Genomic DNA, 15,088 nt, shown 5'->3' on the forward strand with positions numbered 1-15,088 from the left:
GTCCAGCCCAGGTTGATTTGTTAATTGTCAGCTGGGCACTTCAGGAAAACCTGCTCTTGCGTTTTATTTTGTCCCTCTAACTACACAGGAGTTCAGCCAACTGACACTTTATGTCTTCTTCTTTGCCCTGGGTATGTATCAGAGGGAGCAGATCTAGTCCTTGAGGGCTTCTCTTGGGTCACATAAAGCAATCGAGTTCACTTTTAATCTTCTTCAGGTTCAGAAGGTGATCTATATATGCTGCCTTGTGGTGTCACATTTATTCCTGGCACCAGCTACTAGGTTTGGGCGACTCCTAGGCACTCCCTTACTAATTACATAAAAGTTCCTGGGGGCAACCCTGCTCATTCTTTCAGCAGTTCCTGTGTGCCCTACTGCAAACAATCCCACAGTGACCCTCACTTTCAAACTCCAAGCTGGTGAAACCTTTCTCCCCATGTGCAGAACCTCTATGCCCATGCAGTGGTGTGGCCAGGGTAATAAGCACTCTTTGAATCTGTGGCCACTCAAAAGCAGTTCTGGTGGTAGCTTTCCTCCCACTGGGTTTGGTGCCAGCATGACTATGGGGACAAAGGCAAGGGCCTTTCAAGGTGTCACCTGACTTTTTCTTGTGATAGAGCAGGTCCCTCTGATTTAATTAAGGTCCAGGGCTCAAGTCAACTCCTTTTCCTGCCTTGGCTAAATTCCCTGCTCTGGGCTAGTTTTCCCACTTCTTTCACACCTAATTCAGAACAAGTAGCTTGAGAGCTATTGCAAATTATCTCTCCGTATTTTCAAGGTGGATAAAGGTAACTTTCTGAAAGTTCTATTACCAATATATTTAATACCATCCAACTTCACCATTGAATTGAATGTTTATTAAAATAAAATAAGTCTTTCAGTGGAGCCTGTAGCTGGTACAAGTCTGTGCAGCAGGGGTCAAGCTGTTGCTGCATTGTTACACAGGGTAGGCCTCAAGCCATGTTTTCACTGCCACTGTAGTGGATGATACAGTGCTTAATTTGAGCCAGTGGTTGTCAGTTGGGCCCACCGGCTCTCAGTTTTGGGGATTGGCATTTCGTCTCATCAGACTTTTACCAAGAACAATATAGGGAAAACTACAAAGAGGGGAAAGGAGGAGGAAGTGAAATACAGAAATCACTTCACAAGAGGGAGAAAGCAGGAACCTGCAAAAGTGAGATAAGGAGGTAGAGATTGATTCTCTGGTGGTGTATTAATAAGGCATGAGATGGACTAAAACCATGCAGCCTTGGTATTTGGCACATAAACATTTAATAATACCAGCTGCGGGCTTCTGAGGAGAACTTTGTGCACAAATACAAATTCTTTTACGTTTTAGGCACTAGGATGGCATAATAGGTGCTGCAGTTCATAGGTGGCATTTCACTTTCCATATTTATTTCAACACCATATACTATTATACTATTGCCTTACAGGAAACTTTATTGTGCCAATGAGGGTAAAGCTAATTTTGACATGTTGAAAGGGGGAGCACAGACACTTTACTCCTGTTTGGCAGAGGTAAAGTGCACAGAGTTCTAATGCCAATAAAATAAATATGGCAAACATTGGTGGAAACCACACAAAAAGATGGTCCTTTTCTACAGTAACGATGACAATAGGTTTAACATATCTTTAAATTATGTTTGAGATGGGTTTGAGGGGCAAGGCAAGGAAAGAGCATGATGCATTTGGATAATCAGATTATAACAACATACTGAAATTCTAGTTAAAGTTACCAACTTTAGATATATGAGTAACATTAAAGTGGCATCTTTTGAAACATACACTTAAATGCATGGTAGTCTGACTGTTTCTCAGTGCTCCAAAGACTAACTTACCCACTTGCACTTTCACTGCCTCAGTTTTTTCCATTGTGGTAACTGCTTCGCTGGCTGTGAGTCCTTTCATTGCATAAACATTGATCTGGTACACTGTGTCCGGAGAGAGGTCCTTCACGTTTATGTTTGTGGTTTGGGGGCCCACGTTCAGAGACTGCTGCTTGCTCCCCGCTATCATAGGGATGAGTTGCACCCTGTAGCCGGTAACTTGGCTCGGTGATGGTCGCCAGTTCAGCCTCATTGACTTTGAACTAATCTCTGTCACAACTACATTTGAAGGAGGCTCAACGGCTGCAAAGCAAATGGAAACACAATCATCAGTGGAAAGTAATTTAGGGGCAGATGTTCTATCAAAGCGGAATAATGTTAATGCTTAATTAAACACGGTGAAAGATGAGTTCATTCTCGTCTGCGAAATACAGAGGGTTCCACACACAAGTAAACATTGCAATTACAAGAGAGTAGACTGCAACTGCATGCCTGTAACGAGGCCCTCAGAAATACTGCAATCTAAAGTGCAGACAGACAGATAATGCAAGGCAAATCTAGACATCAATATCAAACGCTAACCATCAGGGTCATTGCAATCAACACCTAGCCTCTAAGCGTCCTCTTAACATCTTGTTCCCTTTCTTATACAGATAATGTTTTTGTCTCGGTTATCATAAGAGATGTGCAATGCATGCATTGTTGTAGCAGTGGTGCGTTCTTGTTGATCCTGTTCTTTCCCTAGCATCATCTTTTGTGCAGTGGAGAATATGAGCTCTTTGTCTTATTCATACAGTTCGAGCATCTCTAGAAAACTCTCCACGAGGCTGACACCGTAATTCTCTCATTTTAAGAGTTCAGTGTAAACCAGCAAGAGGTGAGACAATTCCCACCCAGGGTCTTTGTACTAATGAAAAGGCGTTAATAGGAGTCACGAGATCCATGGGAAACACGATCCAGAAGAACGCTATGGTTCCGCCCAGCTGTATCCAACATGTCTTGGTGAACCCCACTTGTAAATCAGCATGTATGTCAGCCTGCTGGAGATACAAATCGCTCTTTAAAGAAGACTCCAGCAGGTAGAAGCATCAGGCTGATTTACAGCTTTTGAAATGGACACCCATTCTATGAACTGTGAAGGCTACCAAAATATCTACACATGCTGAAGTATTGAGTATGCAAATTTGCAACAGTGCAGACGTTACATAACCATTTTTTCCAACGTAGCGAAGAAATAGAGAGCACGTGTGCAGTGTGTTGATGCATTATGGGGCACTGATTGGCACTGCTGATTGTTTTACTTTTAGCAGATTGTCTTTTTAATCAGGCTTGCATTTCCTATTAGCTGTGCATAACGTAATGGCGTGATTCAGCATTTAATATAGCCTTATAGCCCGCCGTAGAGGGCTATACAAGGCCCGAATTTCGTAGTGTGCCCTGCATCGCAAAATGCGATGCAGCCCGCGCTACGAAATTCGTTTTATAAATTAAATTGTTTACTTACCTCCAAATATCCATATGCCGGTTTTTATCACTCCCCCACCCTGCCCATCCCCCGCCCCGCCTCCCTGCTCCACCGCAACTCCCTCCACGGGCCGTGGCTGGGCATCCATAAGCTTCCCATGAGGGACACAGGGCCAGACTGAGAACCAAAACCGGCCCTGGCAAAGTCCTAGGCTGGCCACCCCCACCCCCAGGGGGTGGGGTTGGGGGTGCGACCGCGCTCGTTGCCAGGTCCGGTTTTCGGCCGATTTTGTTTTGTGCAACGCTGCAAAAATGGCCCTGTAACAAAAACGGCCTCCAGGGGCCCAAAACCGCCCCCCACCCTTGCAGCGTACCGGTTGATTGCCCGGTGCCCGCAACGGCCAGTCCAGGCCTGGAGGGAAACCATATGGGGTAAGGAATAAGCCAAGAGTTTGAAAACGAAAAGTGCCCTCTAAGCGCTTTCTAGCTGGTCAGTCTGAGTTTTATAACGAAAGCTGCAGATGGCGTATGGTTTACTTTGCTCCCATACATGCTGGGAACACAGAGCTCTGAATGGATACTGTTACAGTGTATTCAGTGCTTCGCAGCACTACGGTTACTGTAACCATGAAGAAATACAAACAAAAATAGAGAATTTCAGAAAGCTTTGTGAATTGTACTAAATAGTGTGATCATTGTGCATTAATGGGAGTAAAAGAGCAATCCTGATTTCCCACTAAATAGTGTGTGGAGAAGAAATGGCCCACTTATTCAGTGGTTTTGACTACAGGGACACCAAGAGACCCTTTTCAGTCCCTGGCTTTACCTCTGCTCCTCTGCAGCTCTTCCGCTCCTTTAAGAGATGTAGACTTTTGTGATTCTGGTTCCTTGTTGTCCTCCACTTCCCCATAGACTGCACTTGCAGACTTCAACTAACCAGCCAGAAGATGCTCTCTTTAGAGAAAAAGCGTTAGGCAATTTATAATCTATTAATCTCATAGAATATTTTAAGGTTTGGATACTCAATTCCAAGTGGCCTCCAGGCATGTTCCAGGAAACTAGACCACCACAAGGTGGCAATGAGCATGGAGGTCGTGGAATCATTGACGATCATCTAGCCTGAATTAAGTAAGTACTCCAATCTTGAATCAAGGTGAAAAAGAAGTTGCACTATCCAGAATCTCTCTCCAAGAACTTCTAAAAGGTCCATATGGGGAATGTGGTAGGGCAGAGTTTCCCAACTGGGGTCCGCGGACCCTCACATTCCAAGGGGGTCCATAGGAAGCAGTTTTAAAAGCACACAAAAGTTTCTTGTATAATTAGCAGCTTTCGAGCAACAATAAAAGTGTCAAGATAATGCCAGTGATTAATGTACCTGCTGGAGACAGATGAGAGTTTTGTTCAGTGGCAGCTTTGACTTAACCAATGTAGCACAGAGGGTTAATGTGCCTACCATTAAGAATGTGTAACATGCATGTTAAAAAGCAGTATTTTATGTGCATAGGTCCGTGGTTACTGGTTTTGTTACTGTGCACTTCATAAGTGCCATTGTAATCTAGAATAGGGACCCTGCATGGTACCAGTTAGTAACTTATGTTTTTTCCCAGTCATTCATTATCCTGATGCTGCTAAAAGGATTTATTTGGGTAGAAATATATTTTTAATGTTAAAGTCAGTGCTAGCCACTGTGTTATGTTCTGAATCCTGAGTATGTGCTTTTCCAGACCAAGCACTCTTTAAAAATGCCTACCAGTATGAATGACATGTGAATACTGCACCTTGCAGGCCCCTTTACCTTATGTAACATTTTCTATACACGGATTTACATGTATGATTCATTGTCTCTGTATGTGTGTGATGTAAAGTGCTCTGACATCCTACAATCGTATGAAAGATGCTATGAAACAGCTATTCCTCCAATATAAAATACTAAGGGCCAGATGTACGACCCGTTTTAATATGCAAACCCGTTTGCGCATGCAAAAACCTATTGGGCCAATTTACATATCCTATTTTGCAAGTTGCAATTTTGTTAGGACTAGTTAAATAGGTTTTGTAACTTGCTATTTGGAAGGGGCATTCCCTTCCAAAATAGCGAGTCTCAAAACCATGTACAAATGTTTTGCAACTACAATTGCGGTTGCAAAACACTCGCAATTACCACCTACTTCAAGTAGATGGTAATGCATTCGCAAATTGGAAAGGGGTCCCCAGGGGACCCCTTCCCCTTTGCAAATGCATGCAAATTTTTTTTTAATGGCAGGCAGTGGTCCCAGGGACCAATGCCTGCCCTTAAAAAATGAAACTAAAACGTTTCATTTCCTTTTTTTTTAAATGCATGGAAAACGGGCTGCATTTAAAAAAAATAAACTGCTTTATTTAAAAGCAGTCCCAGGCATGGTGTTCTGCTGAGCCCAGCAGGGCACCATCCCTGGGAGGGCTGGCATTCCCAATGGGCTCGCAAATTGCAAGAGAATCATTAATATTAATGAGCCTCGCAATTTGCGACCTCATTGGGAATCCCAAACAGTGTTAAACACACTGTTGTACATTTCATTTGCACTTGCCACTTGCCACTCGCAATGTGTCACCAATTGCGAAGCGCTAAATGAAAGGGTCGTACATCTGGCCCCAAAATCCTTAGTACTTTGATTATTTGTTTTGTGTGCACACATGTGTTTTTTTTCGAATTACTGTTTTAATATTTGAAATTTAACTCATACAAATTGCTTGAGGGTCCCCGGCTTCCAGTGGTGACTCAATGGGGGTCCTCAAGAGTCAAAAGTTTGGGATCCACTGCGGTAGGGTATTCACCTCACCTTGTAAATACAATTTCTGCAATGTAAAGTATTTAATGGGTGAAGTCAATTAATGAATTTGCAAATCTATGTATTGGAAGTTAATTTTATCACTAATGATTGTATTAATGATCATTGGAATAGAAGGACACTCGCCCAAAATGTGGACTAAAATGATTGATTGTGAGACACTTAGGAGCTCCTATTCTGACTGTTTCCAAGAAAAAGAGGCAAATGACTGACGGAATCGGTGCATTCTGTGCTAAACTCTGCAAATCTCTGAATATAATGGCAATTTTTCTTTAGTACATATCAGCATATTCTTCCTAACAAACTTTACTTAGGAAAATTGCTTGGAGTATGGCGTTTTTTGCACGGCTTAGAATTTTAACAGGTTTTGCACAGGGATAGCAATTTAGTCCAATTCTCAGATTAGAAGCCTCAATTACTTTTTTTCCTCACATGCACAATGCAGAAAGAGTAAATTGGAGTGAAGCTAAAGCCCAGTCCACAGGGAAGGATCCTACCACACTTGGGTTCGAGGAATATCTGAAAAATTGGAGATTTGCTCTCAGTCACAAAAGGCTAATTCTCAACTCCATGCTTTGTTTTCTAAAAACAGTTTATCTTGCTCACCTGGAGAGGGGAGGGATGGGGGTGGAGGGTGGGTATTGGGTTTTTCAATTTGGGTTGTATTCTTGTTTGGTCTGCGTTTTTCATTCCTTCTCTTAAAAGGCAGACTCCATAGCATTCATCCATCAGAGGCAGGTTCTTGGTTCATTGCAACATGCACGCTAGCAGTGCATCAGACTTTGCTATTATTCACATTTCGTAGAGCTAGGACTGCCTATTGTATCCTTTTAACAAACGCGGCCGGCCCGGAATGGGTTGTAGGCGGCATGCTGTGTCAACTAACTAAATAGGATAGCCTCTGATCCATTGGCCCATCTTTCTTTTCTGATTGTGCTGTAGCCTGCCCGCAGGGTTGTAGGCAACAATGCAATGTATTTTCATGCTATGTGTTCTGCTAAAAAAAATTATTTAATACTAAAAAGATGTAAACGTTCAATGTAAAAATTACATATTGGAAATATTTGAAAGCTTCTCACCTTCTTCTCCGCTAACCAGCTCACTTAGCTGTTCATCGACTGAAGAGCACACCTGAGAGATTAGTTCATTTTGTACATTTGCAATGCCATCAAAGTTGGCTACATTAAAGACATGCTTTAGTGATGGCAATGATGCCATCTGCTTCAGTTCCTTGGCATCTGCTGCTTTGATACCTGTAAAAAGGAGCATAAGTAATAGTATATGAGGAAAAATGTATGTGTGTTAAGAGTAAATGCACTGTCTGTGCCCTTTTAAGCACACAACCCCACAATATGTTGCTAACTTACCTAAGGTGAAAACTTCAACTCCCAAATTCTGCAGCTCTCGTGCTGGAATCTCAACATCATCTTGAGATTTTCCATCAGTAATGATAATGGCAACTTTTGGAAATCCCTTTCTTGCACCAGCAGACTCAGTAAATGTATTTGCAATCATAAAATCAATTGCGTCACCTGCCATTAAAATAAATTAAAAAAATAAGATATGTTATTATCATAGTGAAACTAATTCACACCTAATTCACACCTAAGGAAAAAAGAGTAAGATGTCATCCATATCTTGCCAAAAGAAATTCACATTAAAGGAAAGGAAGAATTAATCAATAATATGCAAGGTGTTTGATCATATTGAAATGCTGGGAGTCATACCAGTCATTGTATTTCCGCCTTTGTAGGGAATCCTTTTAATGGCTGATAAAAGATCACTTTTTCGCATGTATTCATTTAATTGAAACTCAGTCCTTGTATCTGAGCTGTACTGGACCACACCAACCCTTGTCTTATCTTCTCCGATATCGAAAGCAGATACAAGCGCTGTTATGAAGTCCAGAATAAATCTGAAGTTTCCTCTGCCCACACTCCATGAGCCGTCAACGAGAAAGACGACATCGGCAACAGCACTGAGTGAGCATTCTAGGAAAAGCAAACAAAATGTAAGAGAACTGAAATAAACCCAAGTCAATTATACTGACCATTAACACCATCTAGAAGTTACTGTTACAGCTTATCTATATTGCTTATCTATATTACTGGAAAAAAAATAATTTGTATCTAACATTCCACTACGCAAATTGGTCCTTGTTGGGTGTATTTTGCTACATGGTTTATGCCAGAGGCATTCTAGATTCTTCTGTATACTTGGTGTATACTGAAAAACATAACACGTGTGTCCTCTATTCGACTATCAATTCTAATAAAAGTGATTGCTAATTCTAACCAGAACGAACAGTTTGCAGTCGGGCAGTCAATTAGTATCCTCCTTGCCTTCCATATATAGGGTTACAGGCTTGCTCTAGAAGGTTTCTGAGACTTTCAGGGGCATATGTACAAGCCCCTATCGCCACGGTAATGTCACTTTTTGCGACGTTCCTGTGGCGATAGGGGCTGTGCCTTATCTACAAGACAGCGTTAAGCCACTTAAAGTGGCTTAACGCTGCCTTGTACATAAGGCACCCTCTCATGCTATACTTAGCCTAATAGGGGCATGCATTAGGTGTTGTGGTGGGCATTCCACTGCAACATCCACTGTATTTGACGCTGACCCCTATGTAAAGGATGGCGTACATATGAGGCAGCGCCAAAGATGGTGAAAAGAGGAGAAATGCATTATTTCTCCTCTTTTTTGCTCTTTCCATGTGTGCTGCCTTGTAAAAAAGCAAAATGCCATGATTTGTTTATGTGCACGAAGCAGCTCACATGAAAGCTACAAAATGGCATTTTAGGATTGTTCATGTTCAGGAAGGGATACCATCCTGCACATAAACAAACATCTCCTGCACACTGACACCCTTACACGCTGGTGCAAGGGTGCCTGCATTTACGCTAAGTTGTAAAACTTAGCACCATTGCAGCAGGGGGAAAGGCAAGGCTGCACCACAATCTTGTAAATATGGTGCAGCCTTGCGTTTCCGAAGTCGCAGAGTGTGTCATTAAGTCCAGGAGGCTAACGACACTTCGTCGTACATATGGCCCTTAGTCTTAGTCTGTTTATTTAATTGCCAATGTGATGAAATTGATTTTTTGACTTTTGGCTTTTCATTTTTTTGTTTTAGGTTCAAGAGATAGTGCTATTTTTTTCCTGTGGAGCAGAAGAAAACCATATCACCATGGCTGTTTACAAACTCCAGCAGCTCGCAGGTACACACAAGCATCATTGAGCATATATTTTTTTAAAAGGTATGCTTAAAACTTTTTTCGCTTTGGGGGGGGTGGGGGGGGGGCTGAAGATCTATTGTATGAGCTCCAGCAATACTTTTTTTAATCGAGTGCTGTTACACCTTTCCCATATCCATCAAATTAAGCCTATGATTATAAAATAAGCTACCTGTACTGTGGCTTAAGAATTAATTATTAATTTTTGGCCACCACTATGGGCAATAATGGTAGATAATTAACTGCCCCCACAGTTACTGGAGCACACTGCTTAATTAATTCTCATGTCTAAGTATTTGAAGTTGTTATTTCACTTATTCTTGCATTAGTGGTCATGGTAAAGGAAGATGGACACTCACCCAAGATTTGGAATAAAATGAATGATTGTGAGACACTTAGGAACTAGTGATTTCGAAATTTGAAATATGTTAGAATAAAGAGCAATGTCTAAGAGGTTTACAGTTTATGTGATAATCTACGCTGCACTGTAATGACTTCTTAGTAACATTATTTAAGAAGAAAGCTCTAACAGCAATATCATTTTCTGTGGTTCTACCATTTCCAACCTTGACATCATATTTTTTTAGAGATTAGAGCTGTGTTATACATACTTAAGGATTGTTCAGAAGTGCTAATCTCGACAGAACAGGAAACTATATAGATTACTTTGGGAAGTGTTTAACAAGCCTGTTGGGTTTGTGGCATGTCAGCATCTTGCCTGTGTTGATTTTGCTTGCTCTGTAATTGCTTCTCGCTGTGTCACTGTAGGCAGCGGAGCCCTTTCATTCAGGTAGACATGGAAAGCATGCCTGTCCTCGCACGCTGCTTGCTGAGCACCTGTCTGTGTAACCGTGTCATCATTTACCAAGTCAGTTTTCCTAATCCCATCAAAGTCGGTGCTGCATGTGTTATTGTTATGCACCTTGTACGTGCTTCTACCTCATTTACTGCATATGACTCGGGTTTCTTTTATGTTTCCTTCTCTGTGTCATGCTTGTTATTAGAGTGCGCGCGTGACTTGACTTGTAAAAAAGTGGAAGTTCATTTGTGTTTACTCACGCCACTCCATCAAACTGTTTCAAAGTTGCACGAGGTCTCCACCATATTTAGGAACCTGGGATAGCGATCAAAGACTGATGGTAGGTAGATTTCTGAACTCGGGTGTGAAGTAATTGTGCAGGAGTAAACCTTTTCCCTATCTAAATAAACCCCAAAATTATTAATTCCCATGGCAGGCGAGCCTGCCTTTCTGTCACGCTCTTAGGACGATTCCGAAAATAAATGCACAAACTTCTCCTGACAAGGATTATGAATTCTCACATAACGCATAGCAGCCGGTAAATAAGCCAAGTGCGTCGAACAAGTGCGCAGACTGCTTATTTGTTTAAAATAAAAATGCTGAAGATTAAATGGCTTCTTAAAAAATGCAAGGCCATGTGTCACTATGCTGCAAGCAAACCCAAAGATTGGGTGCTTCCTAGTCCCCAGGTCACAAACCTGTAATCACTCCACCACTGGTCTGATTTGGAGTGGTGGGGAGGACGTTGATTTACCTTACAACAGCAAGCACTGATAAAGACAGTAGGTCTGGCCTTTGTGGCCTAGATTTGCCAATAGTTTTTAGCCACGTTGCACAGCATCCCTTATGCTGCACAGCATTGCTGAGGTTAGAAGAAAAAAAACCAAAGCATCACCATCAACACCACATGGCCCACCCACAACTCCCCCAATGTATCCATGACTGTTTTCTCCTATTTTTGTTACGTTATTTTATCATTCTTCTCTCAGTCCGGCAATTAGTTAGCCTTTTTGGCTTCTTAAACATGTTGCCAACTATTCCCTTTTTTAACGCATTTTCATAGGATAATTGCTTTTGCAGTATTTTCTCACTGCATTATGCTTGTCTTGGTGAAAAAACAAAAAAACAAAGTGGCAGTATTTTTTAGTGGTTTCAAAGCACGGGTACACTCCACCAGTGAAAGATCCTGACGACAATAGATCCAAGTTCACAGTTCCCATCCATTCGTGTGTAAGGTTCGCCAATCTCTGCAGAATGGGCCCAGGCTAATCAGACGTGCCTCTGAAAAAAGCAGCACACTTTCTAGACATCACAGTGAAAACCACCAGGGTTTGCATTCTGACTTAACTACATGTATTTATGCAAGCGTTCCAAAGAGCCCAGAAAGCCTGCCATCTTAATAACTTGTAGGCCATTTTTAGGTTTCGCTGGGGGGCGGAGCCGTTAGGCTCCTCCTCCAGAGAAATCTGTAGTTTCTAGTATGGGTGACTTGAACACGCCTCTCTGCTTCATTGGCTAGCTCCATAAATGGAGGCTAGCCATTGGAACAGAGAGGCGTCCGTCAATGCCGGACCAGACACGGGGGCGTTCCCGAGATTCTTTGGCTTTTGCCGACGTCACGCGACGCCGGGAACGCCCCCGTGTCTGGTCCGGCCGGGCCGTGTTTGCTGCTGTCCTGCCTTGTGTCCCTCCTCCCGCCGTCCCCACGTTTCCCTCCTCCCTCCCGACGTCCGTGTCCTTTCCCGCCCCCCTCGTCCTCTCCCGCCCCCCTCGTCCTCTCCCGCCCGCCCCCCTCGTCCTCTCCCGCCCCCCCCCCGTGTCCTCACAAATATTGGTATCCCGTCCCGCCCGGGGGTTTCTTCAGCCGGCCGGCCAATCCTAGCGCGGCCGGCCGGAAGTGCCCGCCCCCCCCCGCCGCCCAGCGCGAGAAGAGGAGCCACGGCGAGCGCTGGAAGTCTGCGCTGCTCCCGGCCGGGTGACAGCAGACTGGGAGCCCAGAGAGGAACTCCCGCAGCACCCGGGTGAAGCGAGGCGGGACTGGCCTGCAGCGCTGCCACCCCGGCCGCCTCACTTGGAAGGAGGAAGAAGCGGGCGAGGGTGGGGGGCTAACCGGACAGGAGCGGAGGGCCGGCCAGCCGAGGAAGTCCAGGTGAGTGGTTCCTTTCCTGTCCCCCCTCCGCTACTGACGCTATAATTTCCTTATTTTCATCGTGGGGAGTCTTGAGCATCTCCGCTTCGTTATTTTACCAGCTTCTCAAAAAGACTTCCTTTGGTTGTACACACTGGTCTGTACTACACTGTGCGGGCCTAGTTCCGTTTTTACAGAACCTTACCCACAGAATCAGTGTCAGTCGCACGATCGCACGTACACCCACATCTACAAAAACAAACACGTACCCACATTATGAACACACTCGAAATGCCCCGAAGTCCACCCACACGTAGAAGCATACAGGTAGTACTGTAGAAAAAGATAAGTATCGCATCAACGTGCGCCGACAGCCAAACACACAGCTCACACATTTGCTTAACATACCCACAGACCGTGCCATACCTTGCACACACACACATACACACACGGCACCACCCCAGTACTCTGGTACACTCACCAACGCATGGAAAACAAGCTTCCCCACTCGGGTAACTGCTGGAAGTGAAGGTAGGCACATCGGGCATGAGTGTGTGTGGGGCTTCAGAATTGGCACTTTCCCCTGTATGACGAGCACTGCTAAAAACACCAGCATACGGACCTGGAACCCTTGGAAAGCTGCAGTTTCTAATAGAAAGCACAAGCCCGAGTCTAGGAACTCGGCAGCACCCTCCCCCGAACCACAATCCGCCCCCCTCCACAACTATGTAACACCCGAGATGTCACAAGACAGCTCAATAAATCCCACTGCACGTATATTCCATGGCCGCGTGGACAATGCCACCTTTTCATACCCACATCTGCACATATCCCATTCCCCCAGCAGAGCCAGCGAGGGAACCAAGCCACCAGGGGCTGCGTCCGTGCACTCCCTGCTCCTCCCAGAGCACCTTTCCCTCTAGAACTATGAAACATCAGAAAGGGTTTCTGGCCACCCCAGGCCTGGCGTGTCTTACCCTTTCTGCCGAAAGCAAAAATCTCTACGGTGAACCCCGATTTTCTGGAACCATATACCACGGCCTCAAGTGACAAGCTCTGCCATGCGCCCTTTCCTCTACCCTCCCAACTCTTACAGTTTTTCTCCTCCACAGGCTGAGATTTCTTTTAAGTATTATTCCCCTCACCCATGGCCCAGGTCTTACCCCCCAGTCATGTCGCATCTCGATTCGAGGCTCTATCTCACGCCCCTTCCCGGTGCTAGAAACCCTTCTAAAGGATGCCCCCATCCGAAGCTCTATTTATCCACTGCCCCCAGAGAGATCCCAACTTTGTAACATAGCGCTTTGTTTCTTATTTGGCTAGACTGTGTAACATAGCGCTTTGTTTTCTATTTAATTAGATTGTGTAACATAGCGCTTACTTTTGTATTTAGTTAGACCATGTAACATAGCGCTTTGTTTTGTATTTAGTTGGACTTTGTAACATAGCGCTTTGTTTTGTAGTTAGTTAGACTGTGTAACATAGCGCTTGCTAGGCTGTGCCTCTCACGCTGACCCGTGTGAGTACCTACCGACCCAGGGGGGAGCGTCAGCTCTGCTGTTGGTGACGTCTACTTGCCCCTCTCTCTCACAAGGTACACAGAGTCTACTCCCCTCTCTCTGCGTCTCTTCTCTCCCTCTCTAGCTCTTCATCTCTCTTATTCTGCCTGTTTCCTGCTCGCTCGCTCTCGTGCTCCCTCTCTTTCGGTCTCTCTTTCACATTGTCTCGCTCCTGCTCTAGATGTGTGTCTCTCTCTTACTCTCACCCCTTTCCATTCTGCTTTTTCTCCTTTCTCTTTAGCTCTTGTTCTTTTTTTCGTTCTCACTTTATCTCCCCTCTCACTTCATTGCTATTTCTCCTTCTTTCTTTTTCTTACTCTCTCTCCATCCCTTCCTCTCCCTCCCTAACTCTTTTCTTCCCTCCCTTCGTCTCCCCCTCTCTCTCCCTCCCTCCTTCCTCTCTCCCTCCCAGCCTCCCTCCCTGCCTCTCTTTGTCCCTCCTACTCATCATCCCTCCCTCCTTTCCTCTCTCGCTCCCTTTCTTACAGTCAGTGCTATTGTGAAATGTCAGTGCTTCGTGGGGGGTCTAGCTTAAACTGCATTTCTGGTCGGACCCTTTCTTAGCATTCCTTTCTCTTTTTCACGGGTGATTTTAATGTCAGATTCGTTTTCCTTAAACAATTTGTTTTGACTTTGGCTAGAGTGTGTAACATAGCGCTTTGTTGTGTATGTAGTTGAACTTTGTAACATAGCGCTTTGTTTCTTATTTGGCTAGACTGTGTAACATAACGCTTTGTTTTTTATTTAATTAGATTGTGTAACATAGCGCTTACTTTTGTATTTAGTTAGACCATGTAACATAGCGCTTTGTTTTGTATTTAGTTGGACTTTGTAACATAGCGCTTTGTTTTGTAGTTAGTTAGACTGTGTAACATAGCGCTTGCAAGGCTGTGCCTCTCACGCTGACCCGTATGAGTACCTACCGACCCAGGGGGGAGCGTCAGCTCTGCTGTTGGTGACGTCTACTTGCCCCTCTCTCTCACAAGGTACACAGAGTCTACTCCCCTCTCTCTGCGTCTCTTCTCTCCCTCTCTAGCTCTTCATCTCTCTTATTTTGCCTGTTTCCTGCTCGCTCGCTCTCGTGCTCCCTCTCTTTCGGTCTCTCACATTGTCTCGCTCCTGCTCTACATGTGTGTCTCTCTCTCTCTTACTCTCACCCCTTTCCATTCTGCTTTTTCTCCTTTCTCTTTAGCTCTTGTTCTTTTTTTCGTTCTCACTTTATCTCCCCTCTCACTTCATTGCTATTTCTCC

The 15,088-nt window shown here is 44.3% G+C and overlaps 1 protein-coding gene across 2 annotated transcripts in view; it reads right to left on the minus strand.

Annotated features, from left to right (window-relative positions):
• Window positions 1–15,088, minus strand: part of COL12A1 (collagen type XII alpha 1 chain) — a 358,581-nt gene that overhangs the window by 310,290 nt on the left and 33,203 nt on the right. Inside the window, exons 6-9 of one of the 2 annotated variants that reach the window (XM_086926512.1) lie at window positions 7,849–8,112; window positions 7,489–7,653; window positions 7,201–7,374; window positions 1,842–2,132 (exon numbers count right to left, since the gene is read on the minus strand). The exons of the other annotated variant lie outside the window; for it this stretch is intronic. Of the exons in view, the coding sequence (XP_086782638.1) occupies window positions 1,842–2,132; window positions 7,201–7,374; window positions 7,489–7,653; window positions 7,849–8,112 (894 nt within the window). The remainder of the gene's footprint in view (window positions 1–1,841; window positions 2,133–7,200; window positions 7,375–7,488; window positions 7,654–7,848; window positions 8,113–15,088) is intronic. 2 annotated transcript variants of the gene reach the window in all.

The sequence above is a fragment of the Lissotriton vulgaris genome, chromosome 6 (assembly GCF_964263255.1).
Source record: "Lissotriton vulgaris chromosome 6, aLisVul1.2, whole genome shotgun sequence".
Lineage (NCBI taxonomy): Eukaryota > Metazoa > Chordata > Amphibia > Caudata > Salamandridae > Lissotriton > Lissotriton vulgaris.